A 17,305-nucleotide genomic window follows, 5' to 3' on the forward strand; every position below is an offset into this window, starting at 1 on the left:
TTGGTAATATATTGTTGTGTTATTTTTTGGCATGTGTCATTTATGATAGAATGATTAATATTTTGGTAATATATTAGCTTTTGGCAATGTGCTAGGTAATGACAGATTGGTTGTGTTGTTAGCTGTTATGGAAGAATTATTAATATTTTAGCCATATATTGCATATATCAGGTTTTGGCAATGTGCCAAGTAGTCACAGAGTGACTGTGTTGTTAGCTGATATGGAAGAATCACTTATATTTTGGTCATATATTGCATTTATCAAGTTTTGGCAATATGCCAGGTAGTGACAGAGTGGCTTTGTTGTTAGCTGATATTGGAAGTGTCAATATTGTACTGTTATGAACATTCCAAAATGTTTGGTTATGATAGTTGAGTGCCATCAATTTACAAATACCATCAATTTATTGCCAACAATCAAATCAGGTGATTCTATTACCAAAGTTGTTATATTACAACAACCAAAATGACCATTTGAGCATTCAACCTACAAAACAATACAACTTACACACTGATCCAGCCAACCTCAACAAAACAAACACATAACCATCATGCTAGACCTAAATCTCTTAAATTCTGTTTTGTTGACGTAAAGCAAAACAAAAAACCAACATTACAAACACAAAAAATCCCCATGACACCACTAGTGCAAGCTTGCACAATCTCTCACTATCTCTTGCCTTCATTGCTTTCTCCCTAGCTTCTACATATTGTTCACAAGCTTTTATTTCCCTCTTAGTAGTTTTTTCTTCCATTTGCCTAGCTGACTTTTCCCTTTGAAGCATTGGTAAAAATGAGTTGTTGTAGAATAAGTGCCACTTGATGAATACATTACATAAGTTGCTCAAGAAACCTTCACTGAAATTACTGCAATTTGGAAAAAAAAAATCCCATTAGAATATGCATCTTTAGATTTAAATGATGGGGTAACAACAAAAGCCCCTTTCACAAGGGCATCCACATAGAGGCATAAAACTTGATATTGCCATAGCAACATTGCAAAAGATGCATTATAATGCACTAGTTACCTTCTAAATTTAGATTAACAAAAGGCAAAAACATTAGGATATTGTTCTGACCATGCATCAAAACTTTTTATGACCTATCACTGAAATCATTTAGAAGCTTCCTATCTCATTACTTCATATAAGTAGATTCAGGACTACCTTTGAAGATTGCTAAAATAAAAAGCTGGTCTGTTCCATTCCACTGATCTGATATGTAAAATGAAGAAAATAAATACTGATAACAAAACCAGCAAGGAAATCATAGACTTGACTTACCAGGTTAATTTTAGTAAATATAATGTTACCCAATTCAGTCCTTCCAAATTTGCTCTCAGAAGATGACAACAACTGCAAATAGACCAATGCAAGAGCCTTATGAGAAAGCAAAATGCAAGAGCCTTATGAGAAAGCAATTCAATAATTAGTCTTTGACTAATTAACAAGACAAATATGAAGGAGCTTATGAATGTTTGGTTTATGTGGTGCAATAGGAACCAAGAAATCAAGTAATCTACAGCAATCTATCAAGTAACCTACCAACAATGAATAATAAAAAAAATCTACCAGCAATTTTTGAAAAAGAAATCAAGAACCCTAACTATCAAAAGCGTACCTGTTGTTTAAATCAAGAGAGAAAATCTTCAATATCCTTCACATGGGTTTTGATAGGACTGCCTTCTTCTCTTGATGCTGAGAGTTTCACAGGTTGATCTTGATGGAGTGGATCACAATCTCGAACAGGGGTGTACGGGTAAAAGGAAGCTTTTTTTTTTCTTTCTCAGAAAAGTGTTTTGATTCAATTGTTATTGTTTTTTTGAGTGGAATAGTGTAAGAGTAACGGTAGGACAGAGGTGGGTAAACGTTTGGTTAACAAATTAGACCACAGGTAGGCAAAGTGTCATTTTTTAAACCACAGATGGGTAAAGTGTTTTTTGAGAAAACCATAGGTAGGTAAAGTGTAATTTCCCTTATTTTTAAAGAGGCAAAGATACTCTGATTCCAATAATAAATAAAGAAATTACGGGAAGGGTAGATGCATAGCTTGAGTTTGCTAGTGAATTAAGTACATGTTGCGTATCATGTATGGAACTAAATTACACATTGCCTTCACTGTATATAGACTTTCAAAATTTCTAAAACTTGAGGTTGATCACTAAAAAGTACTTAATTGTGATGAATATCTATTCTATGGAATATTCAAGTTTAATTCTATTATTGATGTGAGTAATAATATCTATGTCTAGTTAGATAATCACTAAATGTAGGGGTGCTATGTGTAAGCATTAAAGAAATAAGGTGTATATCTTACTCTATCATAGAATTAAATTGAGAGCACTGATAATAATGGTAACGGGCAAGGAAGAAAATGGCTAAAGTTTTAATAAAGTGTCATGGCCACGACCATAGTAAGCCATTCCTCGTACTGTAATTGTGAAACCACAATGTGTATAGTATACATGAGTTGCATACAATGTGAACTTAGACTTAAAATTGACAAGAATACGTAAGGCAAGTCAAGTGTGGTTGGACTAGTTCATTGCCTACGTAATTCTATATATAAAATAGGTCTTTTACCAAAGTGTGTCTCAAGACTTGGTAAGGTTAACATCCATTGGAATGAGACTAAAATCCTTATTTTAAGAGAATCACCAATAGTGGGAATCCAACCTCGAACTAATTAAATCTAAGAGGTTTAAAGGGTAACAACAAGCTATTGATACGTGGTTAGTAAGAGCACTAAATTTGTGTTTCATTCAGGATGGATTAGTGCAGATTGTTACGATGAAATTGAGGATGAGTTTTTAACTCTTAATGAAGTTCATAAATTATAAATGTCTGTGTAACAGAGACATAAGAAGGAACTTCACCTTTGTGAACATAAGAGTGGTGCCGCTTCTAGCAAGAGTAAAAGGGTTTATTCTTGTAAATGTTCACTAAACCGGGAAGAACACAAAACCATAATAGTGCTAACAACTTGGATTTCTAAATGTGTTGTGGATATTCTCATGTATGTGTTGTTTCCGATTTCAACACATAAGAGTTTTGGTTTAAGCACCAAGCCACCATTAACTCTGTTGATTTCTTAAGCAATTACACTAAAGGGAGGTTTAAGTTGAAAGACACCTTCCATTATGCATGATAGGATATCAATCAAATGAGACATATATTATTACAACCTAGTGGGGGATTGTTGTATATATAGGTATATACAAAGATAGGTTGTAATAATGATATTTGAGTTTGGAGAATATGGTTTCATAAAGTGAAAATTCCAAAATCTGAATTTTCTGAACTTTTCTAGAATTTTCTATAGAATTTTCTGGTGACTGTTCAGAAAGATTGAAGAGGTTTCAATCTTTGTTAACCGTTTTATGAAAAAATAACTAACTCTCCATACATGCATTTTCATAAAAGATACGTGCCTTTTCATGAATAGAGGTTTATGTTCACTTGAAAAATAACTAACTCTCTGTACGTATCTTTTCATGAAACATATGTGCCTTTTCATGAATAGAGGTTTATGTTCACTTAAAAAATAACTAACTCTCTATACGTGTCTTTTCATGAAACATGACTCTATGGGTATAAATAGAGGCTTATGTTCACTTGAAAAAAACACACAAAAAACATAAGAAATCTTGTGGTCATTCTCTATAATTGCTATTTGTAGAACCCAACATCTTGGTTGTATCTTGAAGACAAATTTGCGATAACTTTTTAGCAACAAAAGTATGGGGGCAAATATTGTTTAAGGAAAACAATATAGTACCTCTAATTTTTCTCTTTTCTACTTGTATTTTATGTTAATCTTGCTCTTCCATTATTACGTTGTGTAATATCTCCAACAAAAACTTAGTTACAACACCTTAAGTGCAGTTCTCTATGTTCTTTTCTTAAGATTCAGCTATGTAGCTGTTTAACTAAAAAAATACACTTCCATCCCATAAGAAAAATCTATATGATTGAATTTTAAAAAATAAATTTAAGTAATAGTACCTAAATACTGTACCAAAATCTTGCCCGATAAATTTAGAAAATTATCATTATTTTAGAAACAAAAATCACCGTGGTTTCAACGCTACTGCTTTTACTACTGGTGCTAGACTACAGAAGACCACACAGATTTTGCCTAAAAGCTTATTATTATTATTATTACAGTAGATTCCTTAGCAGACAACAAAAGCCACCGAAATTTAAAGACAAACTCACAAACTACAACAACATAAAAAATCTCCAAAGCAACAGAGATAAGAAAAACAATCTCAGACGTACAAAGTAGAAGAAGAAGAAGAAGAAGAAGAAGATGTCGTGGCAAACCTACGTCGATGATCATCTCATGTGCGAAATCGAAGGCAATCACCTCGCCGCCGCAGCCATCATCGGCCACGACGGCAGCGTTTGGGCCCAGAGCTCTACTTTCCCTCAGGTCCTCCTCTTTTTTTCTTTTTCTTTTTTCTCTTGATGTTTGTAGATTGTTTTATATGGTTTGATGGGCTTCATGCCTAATTCCCCGATCTGATCATTTTTTTTTTTCAGTTATTAAAATTTTGGTCTTTTATTATAATTATTTTTCGAAAAAGCTTTTTGGAATTATGTTCTTTTATTATTTGATCAAGAAGTCAAAACAGTGGTTATAAGCTAACGAGGAGGGCAATTGTTCCTTTATTTTTGTTAATGTTTGGTTAGTATGTCACCACCACCGGCCTTAGAGGCTTTGTACTTGGATTCTCTTTTCTGTTTCTATTTGAATGAAATTGTGTTTGCTCTCAAAAAAAAAAAGAATACATATATTGAGTTTCTCAAAAAAATCTGTTTTTGTAAAATTAGTTTGAGCATTTGTAGATAAATGGTTTGCAAGGGCTTGAGCCAATTAAGTCTTAGCTCAATTGTGTTGGATGCATGAGAAAGAAGGGCTCTTTCCTATGGCATTTTCTTTTGCTTGCCTTGTGGCGTCGTCTTTGGTGCTTAAATTCGGGGCTGCAAAAATGTGAATTGCTAAATTGCACAGGACAAAAGTTTTCCTCCAAACCAGGTTGCAGGAATCTTCTTTTGGCTTATAACGTAACCATTCAAATGATTGTCCTTGTGTCATTTTTGTCACATCGCATGATCCATTAAGTCATTTAAACGAGTCACATGACTGATAGTGTTAGATAGGTCATGTGACTAAAAGCACATATGGTCATGTGACTAAAAGCACATATGGATGATATTTTAAATTTCCACATGGCCGGTTTGAAGGAAAATTTTATCCAATTGTAAAGTTTCGAAACCGACTAAAGTTACTAGTATTGATTGTAATTATTGGGATAGAAACTATTATTCTTTTTTTTGGTTTCATAGATTCTAAAGCATGTGTTATTACCCTGAACGCACATGTTTTCCTCATCACAATCACATCCTTTGATGCCTTGTATATTGGTGCTTCTTTTCTGATTTAACCATACGTTTTTTTTTTTCTTTTGTGTCCCTGTTGATTTATTAGTTCAAGCCTGAAGAAATAACTGGCATTATGAATGACTTTGCTCAACCTGGGTCACTTGCTCCAACTGGATTGTACCTTGGAGGCACAAAGTATATGGTGATCCAAGGCGAGCCGGGAGCTGTCATTCGAGGGAAGAAGGTGATGAGCTCAAAACTAATTTTAATTTGACTATCGTTTTGAGAAGTAGGTTTAAGGTGCTTATGCAGAGTAGTGAGCATATTTATTTGTTTAAGTTCAACTTGGAAGTATGAAGATCAAAATGCTGAAATGTTCCTTCCTTGAATTGGTCAAAGCCCCAAAGTTAGACCACTTACATATCTATTTGAATTTGTTTTAGTTCAACTTGGAAGTATGAATATCAAAATGCTGAAAAGTTCCTCTCTTGTATTGGTCAAAGCCCCAGAGTTGGATCACTTAGCATATCATTACTGCTTCCTCAAGTAGTTGATGCATGGCTAAGTACATGCCTATGTCACCATTAAACATTTAATTTGCCTGCACCTTTATGTACTCGACTTCATCAGAAAGTATACTATCAGGAGAAAGAGGAGGGTGGAAGAGAGGGCTTTCTTTGGAAGCTGGATACAGTTATTATTGAACTGTTTAGCTGCGGCCCTTTACGTTTTCTCCCTGATTTTTTATTTTCTTTTTTTGATGAGTATCATATTGTTACCGATATAAAATAATAATAATAAAAAAATAAAATAAAAGTATCATATTGTTGTATTCTAAGACTTTCTCACCACAATTTCAGGGTCCTGGAGGTGTTACCGTTAAGAAGACTAGTCAGGCCTTGATCATTGGTATCTATGATGAACCAATGACTCCTGGTCAGTGTAACATGATTGTCGAAAGGCTTGGTGATTATCTCATCGATCAGGGTCTCTAATTATCTTGGTATGTCATATTATTTTGTCAAATCTTCTTTACTTTTATACAAACAATCTAGCATTTACTGACATGCCAAAATGATTGGTTGTAGTGAAGCAATATTACAAAGTATTAAGAGTCATGGGAAATATGCTTGGAACCAAAAGTTTGGTGCTTGGGAAGTGATGACTATGGTCTGTCTTTGTAATCTTTTTTATGAGAAGTATTATAATGTTTTTCTAGTGAGTCATTTGGAAACATTACCTTGGATTTGATTTAATGGATGTGGTATATTGATTGGCATAAATCTATAGACTCTTTAATTTTGCCTAGGTATATGCCTGCCCGTTTTAGCATTTTTAGCTGTGTTTTGTGTGGCTTCTTTTCTTGTCAAAACCAAAAATTTATATATCTATATATTACTAAAAGTCAAAGCTTAGCATTTAATGTTGTTACGCTCCCATTGAGCCACATCAGTAGCCATGTCATTACCCTTCTCTTTTCTAAATTTTTCCCATAATTTTAAAATACATTTTCTAAATATTTCTCATAATTTTAAAATACTATTAAAAAGAAATGATTTCCAACCCTATCTACACCATAAAGCCCAATCTTACGTTAATGTTGTTAATGTTGTCTTTAATGCTAATCTCTTTGTGTCTCCCCTCCTTCTACTTTTGCTCTTCTTGTCTTTTACGCTTTCAAAACTTCAGAATTTCACCTTTTTAACACCAAACTCTCTCTCTCTCTTCCCTCCTTGGTCTCTTCATCTCCTTCGAATCACTTCTTCATACCTGTTCAATTGCCACTTTGCCAAAAAAATCAGAATCCTTACTTAGTACGCATTATCTCTTCCTTTTGTAATTAACATTTTGCTATTCTTTCAACTAATTGAGCATTAATTCAGACCTTCTTCAAATCTGTCTCTTGATTAATGGTGATTCTTCCTAATCCTGATCAATAGGTTTTTCAAAACATTCAATCGTTGCCTATTGGAAATAGAACACCCACTGCTCTATTTTTCTATATATATATATATATATATATATATATATCTGCAATCTCTCTTTCTCCATAGATAAAGAGCCTATCAGCCTAACCTATACCAATGCAGAATCTAATTCTTCCCACTAATAAGCCCCCACAAAATTATCATATTTAAAGCCATGGATATTTTGTTGCGGGGTTCTTTGCAAACAAACATGCCAAAAAAAAAAACCAAAAGCTTTTAGAATCAAAGCCCTTCAACCTCCAAACCAAAGCGTTGTCAACGTTAAAGAAGTGCTTGAACAATCTGTAATTCAATTCTCACAGGTTCAGATCATATATATATATATATATATATATATACACACATATATATATTATGGCTACTTACAGCCATTGTTGAAACTTCAACCACCATGAGATGCTGTTGTCGGGGACGTTTTTGCAATAAGTGCCGAAAATGCGAAAACGACCCAAATCTCCCTTTGGGTTCTTTAAAAGTGTTTATTAATGGAGAATCAAGCCCAAAATTCACAATGTATAGAAAACAAAGGCTAATGGTGCTTTGACAAGAAAGAATCAAAATGCTAATAATGAAAGTGCAGAAAAAGCATAAAAACATAACAGGTCTGAAATTTCGACCCACAGTCACACAGAAGAGGAAATTGAGGGAGGTCATGAGGAAGAGAGGGAAGGTTCTCCTGTACCCATATTTCCACCCCTAATGTTCAGAATTGTGAAAATGTTTCCTGGCTTCGTGGGTTTTTGCTCTCAAGTTTCAGCTCTATAAGGAAAACGTAGTTCAACAGGTCTAAAACTTCGACCCATAGTCACCCAGAAAAGGAAATTGAGGGAGGTCGTAAGGAAGAGAGGAAAGGTTCCCCTGTACCTATATTTCCACCCCTAAGCTCTGGAATTGTGAGATTGTTGACTGGATGAATGGAGTTTTGCTCTGAAGTTTCAAGTTTGTGGGTAAAACGTGGCTGCCCCTCTTTTTGAGCTGAAGAGAGTTTTATATAGAGTTTGGGGTGTTGCTAATGACTGGTTTTTGAGTAGTGGAAGAGGCTTTTATCCCTTATGATACTAATTTGATGGTTTGGCTTGGGTTGCTTTTGTTTAGAGAAGAGTTTGGTATGCTTTTAGCATGATTTTAGAAATAAAGTGGGTTTGCTCTTAATTGGTTGCCTTTGGTCAAAAATTTCAAACCATTGGGAGGCCCACCTAAGTGAGGGTTAGCAAATGGAGTTAGCCAATGGGGAGCCAACTATGTTTAAAGGAAAAAAAAGGGTTTAGGCAGAAACTTTGGGCCACAATCACACAGAGCATAAAAGCTGTTTTGGGGTAGAAATTTCGGATACAAGACTTCCTCCATGAGCCTGAGTTACTACCAGTGTCCCTTGTCCACTTGGTAGCACGCATGGGCTAAGCTCATGTAAAAGGTCCGAAAAGAACCGACCCATACCCTCTAAACCACACTTTCTCAATTTCTCCATAAGTTGCATGGGCTTGAGTCATGCTTAAAAGAATAAAATATAATATAATACATGAATTGAGCTCACAAGAAAGTCAGGCTTGTTTGAATCGGGCTTGTACGAAATGTGTCGCGAAAATGGGTATCAACAACTGTCAAACCATGAGATTGTCTCTGTCTCTCTCGCTCTCGCTGCATTTTCTTAGGATTGTGTTTTTACTTAAATCAGTTTTTAATGGGCAGACAAACCAATGTCTACCCCTCTTCAGTTTTTGTATTTTTATTTTTTTTAAATTTCATAAGTGATCAATGGGGTTGGGCATAATAAAAAATTATTGGGTAATCAAATGGGCTAGACATAATTTAAGATAATTTAAATAAAGACTTGCATAAAAAGTAGTAGAATATTAAACTCTAATAAAAAGTTTAAGTATATTAATTTCATATATATATATATATTATTTATTTATTTATATCCATTGATTGAGATACTCAATATTTATTTATGTTTGCTTTTGATTTAATATTACTTATTTGTCTAATGAAAATTATGATATATAAAAAATTTTGAAATATAGATATTTATATTTATTTGAATTATTATAGTCATTTTTTATATTTTTACTAATTTAATCTATTTTTTAAAAATAATTATTAAATTAATTATGATGTCATCATGGTTCAACCTCCGTTCGACTTTAAAAACCTTAAATCTCTCCTTTTTACGATTCTTTGAACGGTCCGGATTTCAAAATCATGTTTATAAATGACAATGCCATAGACAATCTCTACCCACTTGGTGTCACAGATCCTATTTGGTCCCTCAAGACATTGTCTTTGCTTGAATATATGTCATTGGTATAATAAATTGGAGAGCAAATTATGGAGAGAGATCACAACTTTTCTTTTCTTTGTTTATCATGAAAAAAGTATATTGGAAAATGGTTTCTTTTTTCCAAATTTGATTGGTTGTGGTTGGTCATGATTATTGAGAGTTGGAGTTGTTTAGTTGTTGACCATAAATGCATGAATGTTTTTAGGAAATGGGTCATGAATGTTTTTAGGGTTTGACAAGTTAGTTGTCAGTCGAAGCTTGTGTGTGTATGTTTATTTTTTAGATTATTTCACACTTTGTTATTGGAGCAGTTGTTACATTGTAGGTATTGCATATATTCACCAATTGTAAGAAATAAGGTCCCGAATTCTACATATTTAATTTTTAACTTATCCCAATGAAAAATTATGTATTTCCTTTAATAATTGAAGTACTATACAAAGAACAAACAGAGGACTTATAATATTGTATGTATTTAAATTATAGGTGGGCAATTTTATCCAAACAAAAAAACATGTCTTAATTATGGCTTTGTGCAACAAAAAAAAAGTGTAGCAAATATGCTATTGCAATCCTGCTTTGTTTTTGAGTAGCTGTTTGTTTATTTTATTTTGGCTATACAAGGAATGCACATTGCATCGAAGTGTGCATTGTCATTTGTTGTTGGACTAATATGTTTTTCGTATAAGGTTTTGTAATTCTATTTTAAAGATCAATGAACTCTAGCCTATTTAGATATTGAATATAGACTTCCAAAGATATGCTTGCTATTTTTCTACTTGAAATTTACAATGTTGTATGAAATTAGAACTTTTCTTTAAGGAGGTGAATAAAGAGCCAATCAAGGAAAGACGAAATGTAGCCTTGAGCAAGAGAAGATTATTGAACCATTCAAAAGGAATTGATAAGGATAAATATTTAATACTCACAAATAAGGATAAATACAAAACTAATACTCTTTTTTCCCGATGACAACTTATTCTTGTCCCACTTATTACCAAAATAACTTTAATTGTATACCAGCTCAAAATATCTTTAAACTTTATTGTGCTAAAAAACATAAGCTAAAATATTAAGTGAGCCCAACAATTGTAGCTCTTGTTTCTCCTCATCTTAAAACTAGACATGACACTGGCCTTTTTTCAAAGCCATCTATTATGCAGGTTTAGGCATTATTTTTAGAGATAGTCATGGTTCTCCTTTTATAGTCCATAATTAATTCATTGCCAAGGAAACCCATTGTGGATAGCTGCCATGCTCTATTGAGTGTTACACTCTTGTCATGAACTGTGAATTAGGGATTTGATTACGGAGTTTGCCAACTCACAGTTGCTGGCATCAATTGGGTTGTAGGAATCTCGCTTGAAGGAGATTTCAGATGTGTTAGAACAAATTCATGCTTTTAGTGAAATAGATAGGACATATATTCTATAGGACAGTTTTGTAAGGTTGAATTTATTCAACCATCTAATTGGCTTTATTCCGTGCCAAATTTGCTTGTAATTCAGCATTTAGTAACCCTGTATTTAGGTGGGTTTGATGTAAGGGTAGTGAGTGAGATAGAGTGAAGATTGCTCAAAAGTGTGCAAGAAAACAGAGACTCGCGGCTGGGACTCGCGGGTGACTCGCGGCTGCAAGCCGCCAGAAGCAGCACACGTGCCAAGCATGCTGGAAGATGAACAGTCATGCTAGCTGGAGCACTACAGGACAAAACAGGACAACTGGCCATACGGTTATCTCGCGACTGGAACTCGCGACTTGGTCAAGCCGCGAGGTCAAGCCGCGAGCCACCCCTGTTTTGTAAAAACCTGACGTTTCACATTCCTCTCCACTCCAGTATAAATACCCCTTTTACCCACGATTGAAAGAGAGCTTCCAGAGAGAATTTTGAGAGAGAAACCCTAAAGAAAAACCAGATTGTTTCACCCACAATCTCTACCTTAGAATCTCTTCAAAATTCCTCAACTCTCTTCCTCTCCATTGTTAAATCCTTGAGAGGCATTATACCAAACCTGGTTCTCACCATCATCATCACTGTGAGACAGTCGTTTGGATTTCTGCGAAGCAGTTAGGAAGGAACCAATCTTCATTGGTTGATACTATGGTCTAGTAGCGGAATCCGGGAAGCTAGAAAAGAAAAAGGTTCGGCGCAACCTCGTTGGAGCAAGAAGCTTGGAGGGCTTAGGTGCACTGGGTAGATTAGGCTTGGAGGGTCTATTGCTGTCCTTGTATCCCAACTGTATTTTCTAGTGGATTGCTTACCGCTTGGAGGGCGGCGGAGAGGTTTTACGCCGAGGGCTTCGGTTTCCTCTTCGATAACACATCGCGTGTTGTCTTTGTGTTTGCATCTTCCTTCCTCTCTATCTTTGCCTTTTCATTTATCTGCTGTGGATTTTAATCTGTTATGGCTTAGATAGTATTTAATCAATTTCGTATTATAGCATATGTTAAGTTTCCGCACACTAGTTGTTTGACATATTGCTTGAATTGATTAAGTTGTTATTTGGGGGTCTAAACGTTCAAAGGTGTTTTCTACACGTTTTTGAACTTTCAATTGGTATCAGAGCGGGTACACTTGTTGTAGTTTTATTACCTAAGTGTGATCCTAGACCCCTGTGTTGTGGTTGATTGTTTTGGTTTATACCATGCTGAATTGTAGCTTAAGTGTTTGTGAAAATGACTCTATGCATATGTCTGAAAGGTGTCTTACTGATGATCTTGTAGAGTTGTTAAAAACTATGAAACATGCTAGAGTATTTGTTCACATGCTGGAATATCTTGAAAGTCAGAATCATGTCTTACATAGTAGCATATCTGAATCTAAATCATTGATTAAGAAATATAAAAGAAAGAATAGAACGTTGTGTGAGATGATTGAGAATCTGAAAATGAAAAATCAATCTGAAAGAAGCATGAAAACTGATGATGAGTTCGTGTTTGAAGGTCAAGAATGTCTGTCACATGTGAACCTATTTGTGCATACTTCATTGAAGGTGTTTAATGCATGTTTGTGGTATCTTGACAGTGGGTGTTCTCGCCATATGACAGGGGATAAGTCTCTGTTTAAGACACTCAAAGAAAAGGTTGGTGATTATGTGACCTTCGGTGATGGAAGTCATGCTCAAGTCCTAGGCAAAGGAACCATTGAGATACCTGGTTTGCCGCTGTTGAAAGATGTGCTGTACATAAAAGGGCTGAAGGCGAATTTGCTGAGCATCACTCAAATTTGTGATGATGATTTTCTGGTACAATTCTCTAAGAAGGGATGTGTGATCATCAATGAAGAGGGGATTCAGGTTTTGGAAGGAAATCGGACTACAGATAACTGTTATGGAATAGTTCCCATGACACCCATATCGTGTAGAAGTGCTCGTGTGGATATGTTAGAGCTGTGGCATCATAGATTTGGACATGCCAACTTTAAACAAGTATCAAAAGTCTCCAAACTAGAAGCAGTCGAGGGACTTCCTAAGTTTGGAAAAGTGAAGAAGTCCGTTTGTGGTGCGTGTCAAATGGGGAAGCAAACTAAGGCAAGTCATCACAAGGTGAATGTGATAGCCACCTCTCGGTGCTTGGAGTTACTTCATGTTGATCTAATGGGGCCTACCAGAACTGAAAGCCTAGGGGGGAAGAGATACATTATGGTTATTGTGGACGACTACTCAAGATACACCTGGGTTGAATTCCTTAGAGAAAAATCAGAAGCTTGTGAGAGGTTGGAGATTCTGTGCAAGAAACTACAAAATGAAAAAGGGGTTCCAATAGCCAAAGTTAGAAGTGATCATGGGAGGGAATTTGAGAATGCAAGATTCGAGTCCTTCTGTGAGAAGAATGGAATTAAGAGAGAATTTTCAACTCCCAAAACTCCACAACAAAATGGAGTGGTAGAAAGAAAAAATCGTGTGATTCAGGAGATGGCAAGAGTCATGTTGCTTAACAAGCAAATACCTCAAAAATTTTGGGGAGAAGCTGTCAACACCTCGTGTCACATTGGCAATAGGATTTTCTTTCGAGTTGGTACAAAGAAGACTGCCTATGAGATATGGAATGGGAAGAAGCCAAAAGTGAAGTATTTTCGGGTGTTTGGAAGTAAATGCTATATCCTAAATGATCGAGAGAATCTTGGGAAGTTTGATGCGAGAAGTGATGAGGGTATTTTTCTTGGCTACTCTACTACAAGTCGAGCGTATAGAGTGTTTAACAAGAGAACAAAGACTGTGATGGAGTCCATAAATGTCAAGATTGATGATGCCTTACCTAAGGTGGAAATGATTGATGATGTAGAAGGGCCGAGCACCAAAGAGTCAGATGTTGAGGTAGAAGCTTTGAATATAGAAGGTGAAGAACCTATACCAGAAGTAGAATCGACTCCAATCAACCAAAGAATGGAAACGAGATCGATGTCTAGAACATCAAGCCCTCTTACTCCTCCTGAAATTCATCCTCCTATCTCTCGTAGTGAGGAAGTTTCCACTTCAAAAAGGCCATCTTCAAGAGTTATCAAGAATCATCCGGAAAGAAACATCATAGGATCTCTTGATGACGGTCTTCGCCTCAGGAAAGGAAACATTCTGCTAGCTAATCATGTCACATATCACTGCTATCTTGCACAGTTTGAACCAAAAAGGGTTGAAGAGGCTCTTCAAGATGAGAATTGGGTTGAGTCAATGCATGAAGAGCTGAATCAGTTTGTGAGGAATGATGTGTGGGAACTTGCTCCACGGCCTGAGAACATTCATGTTATAGGGACAAAATGGATTTTTAAGAACAAAACTGATGAAGATGAAGAGATAATCCGAAACAAATCTCGGTTAGTAGCTCAAGGATACACTCAAGTAGAAGGAGTGGATTTTGATGAATCTTTTGCTCCGGTGGCAAGACTCGAATCCATTCGAATCCTCATGTCCATTGCGTACACCTTGAATTTCAAACTTTATCAAATGGATGTAAAGTGCGCATTTCTGAATGGATATCTAAATGAAGAAGTATTTGTTGAGCAACCAAAAGGATTTGAGGATCCTCATTTTCCAGATCATGTATTAAGATTGAAGAAAGCCCTTTATGGCTTAAAACAAGCGCCTAGAGCCTGGTACGATCGTCTTACACATTATCTTCTAGATAGAGGTTTCAAGAGAGGGTATGCCGATCGAACTCTGTTTGTCAAAAATGATGAAGATTATCTCCTTGTGGCACAAGTCTATGTTGATGATATAGTGTTTGGGGCAACCATCGAAGATCGTGCTACTGAATTTTCTGAGGAGATGAAAAAGGAGTTTGAGATGAGTATGGTGGGGGAGCTCACATTTTTCTTGGGTCTTCAAGTCAAACAACAGAAGGAGGGTATATTTGTATCTCAAGAGAAGTATGCCAGAAACATTGTCAAGAAGTTTGGACTAGACTCCAAAAAACATGCCTCCACCCCCATGAGCTCTTCCACTAAACTGAATGTGGATTCGTCGGGAGTTGAAGTAAGTCCTACATTGTATAGGAGCATTATAGGGAGTTTGCTCTACCTTACAACCAGCAGACCGGACATTGCTTTTAGTGTGGGCGTTTGTGCCAGGTACCAAGCTAATCCGAAGGAATCCCATCTGACTGCTGCTAAGCGAATCATTCGATATGTGAATGGTACTGCAAACTATGGTCTGTGGTATTCAAAAGACTCAAATGCTTGTCTTGCTGGGTATTCAGATGCTGACTGGGCTGGCAGTGTAGACGATCGGAAAAGCACTTCAGGCGGCTGTTTCTATCTTGGTAACAACCTTGTCTCATGGATGAGCAAGAAGCAGAATTCAGTTTCTCTATCTACTGCAGAAGTAGAATATATCGCTGCTGGAAGTTGCTGCACTCAGCTCCTTTGGATGAAAAAATTACTTCATGACTATGGAATTCCTCAAGAAACGATGTGTGTCTTCTGTGACAACACCAGTGCCATCAACCTTTCCAAGAATCCTGTCCAGCATTCAAAATCTAAACACATAGAGATACGTTACCATTTCATTCAGGATTTGGTAGAGGAAAGAGTTGTGTGTCTTGAGTTCATACACACCGACAATCAAAAGGCGGACATCTTCACCAAGCCTCTCGATGGTCCACGGTTTGAATCACTCCGTAAGACCATTGGTGTTGGTACAATTCCTTGACTCCCTTGTGTGTTGTGTGCTTCACATACTTTTAATATGATAAGTTGGCTTGTGTTGAGGCACACACTTCTTTGTTAGCTCTTTGTGCAACATGTTTATTGTTTGTCCATCTGTGATTTCTGTTGTTTCTTTCTTTGTCTGTTCAATCATTTTCTTCTTTTATGTCAAAAATCCAAAAATCACATAAAAATTAGAAAATCAGAAAGCTTGATTGACTTTGTTGAGTTTTTGTCTCAAAACTTGTTTTGCCTTGTACCTTTGTGCTAATGACTTTGTGCGTTTTCGAGCATTGCTTGTTTCTTTGCACTCATATCTCTGTGGGAGAAATCTTGAAATCTTTGTGATTGTAGTAAATAGATCTTCAAACTTGTCATGAATGATTAGTGAATGTTTTTGTTGATCTTGAGACATGCATAGACTTGTGTCTATATATCTTCCCACTCTTTATTTTTGTTTTGCTAAAAAGAGCTCACCAAATGTAAATCTCCAAATGAAAAGAGATATTGAGCTGCAAAAGCCTGTCGCACATTCTAGTATTTGACTAGGAAAAAGGGTAAGCGACCTTATATTGTAGTGAATGTTTATTCAAAAAGCCAAAGGCTTATTCATTAAAGTGGAATATCAAATATCACTCTCACAATGAGAGGTAATTGACTCAAAAGATCAAAAAGATCAAATGTTATGATTAAAAGTGGAGTCAAATGTAAAGCTCCAAATCATGTTATCAAGTTTTGTGGGAAGTCATATATACATATTTCTATAATTGAGATGGGTCACATGATCTAGTGCTAATTGTGTATGTTTTGGTTGAATTGATCATTGAAGCTTCACATTAGACGAAGGACTATCTCATTGTTGATATCCACACACAACACACAAGTTTATGTTCAATAAATGTCATATTCATTTGTGTGATTGTACTTGATGAAATGTGTTTTCACCTGCTCAATCTGTGTTAATTCAAGCACAAAAAGATTTTTGAGTGTTTTAGGTGTTTTTGGAAAGTATTTTGTTTGAAAAATCTGATAATTTCAAAAATTCCTGTTTTGCCCTGTTTTGGCGGCTCAGTCGCGGTTATGTTCAGTCGCGTGCCTCAGTCGCATGTTCGCTGGTCATTTTTGGCGACTTGTTCGCGAGTGGAAGGTCCAGTCGCGAGGTTCACTCAGAGATTTTCGGCGCTCAGCTCGCGACTCACTCGCGGGTAGACCTTTCAATTGCGAAAAACACTTAGAAAAATTTCCAAATTTTCGTCCTGGGTTGTTTTGGCGGCTTGATTTGGCGACTTTTTGGCGACTCGTCTCAGTCGCGTAAATCGCGTGTTTTGGTCATACAGGGGCAGTTTTAAACTTTTTGTTTTTTCCCTCGATCTTTTTGTGACTGTTCATTGTCTTTCTCATCTGATCTTACCCATCACACCGTGTCTCCATTTTCGATCTCCATTGTTTGCCTCTTTTCAGATCAAAATCGTCGACTAACAGGTATGATATTTCTATCTTGAACTCTATT

At 35.9% G+C, this 17,305-nt stretch overlaps 1 protein-coding gene across 2 annotated transcripts; it reads left to right on the top strand.

Moving 5' to 3' along the window:
* The first annotated feature begins 4,126 nt into the window (after nt 1-4,126).
* On the top strand, nt 4,127-6,710 carry LOC115975613 (profilin-1-like). Of its 2 annotated transcripts, none has more exons than XM_031096472.1 (4): nt 4,127-4,434; nt 5,494-5,631; nt 6,248-6,390; nt 6,476-6,710. In XM_031096472.1, exons 1-3 carry the CDS (start codon nt 4,312-4,314, stop codon nt 6,380-6,382), a joined length of 396 nt encoding a protein of 131 aa, XP_030952332.1. In that variant the 5' UTR covers nt 4,127-4,311; the 3' UTR covers nt 6,383-6,390; nt 6,476-6,710. The 2 variants fall into 2 exon arrangements, with proteins under 2 accessions (XP_030952332.1, XP_030952333.1); XM_031096473.1 differs by having other exon boundaries at nt 4,191-4,434; nt 6,481-6,675.
* Nucleotides 6,711-17,305: the final 10,595 nt, after the last annotated feature.

The sequence above is a fragment of the Quercus lobata genome, chromosome 2 (genome assembly GCF_001633185.2).
Source record: "Quercus lobata isolate SW786 chromosome 2, ValleyOak3.0 Primary Assembly, whole genome shotgun sequence".
Classification (NCBI taxonomy): domain Eukaryota; kingdom Viridiplantae; phylum Streptophyta; class Magnoliopsida; order Fagales; family Fagaceae; genus Quercus; species Quercus lobata.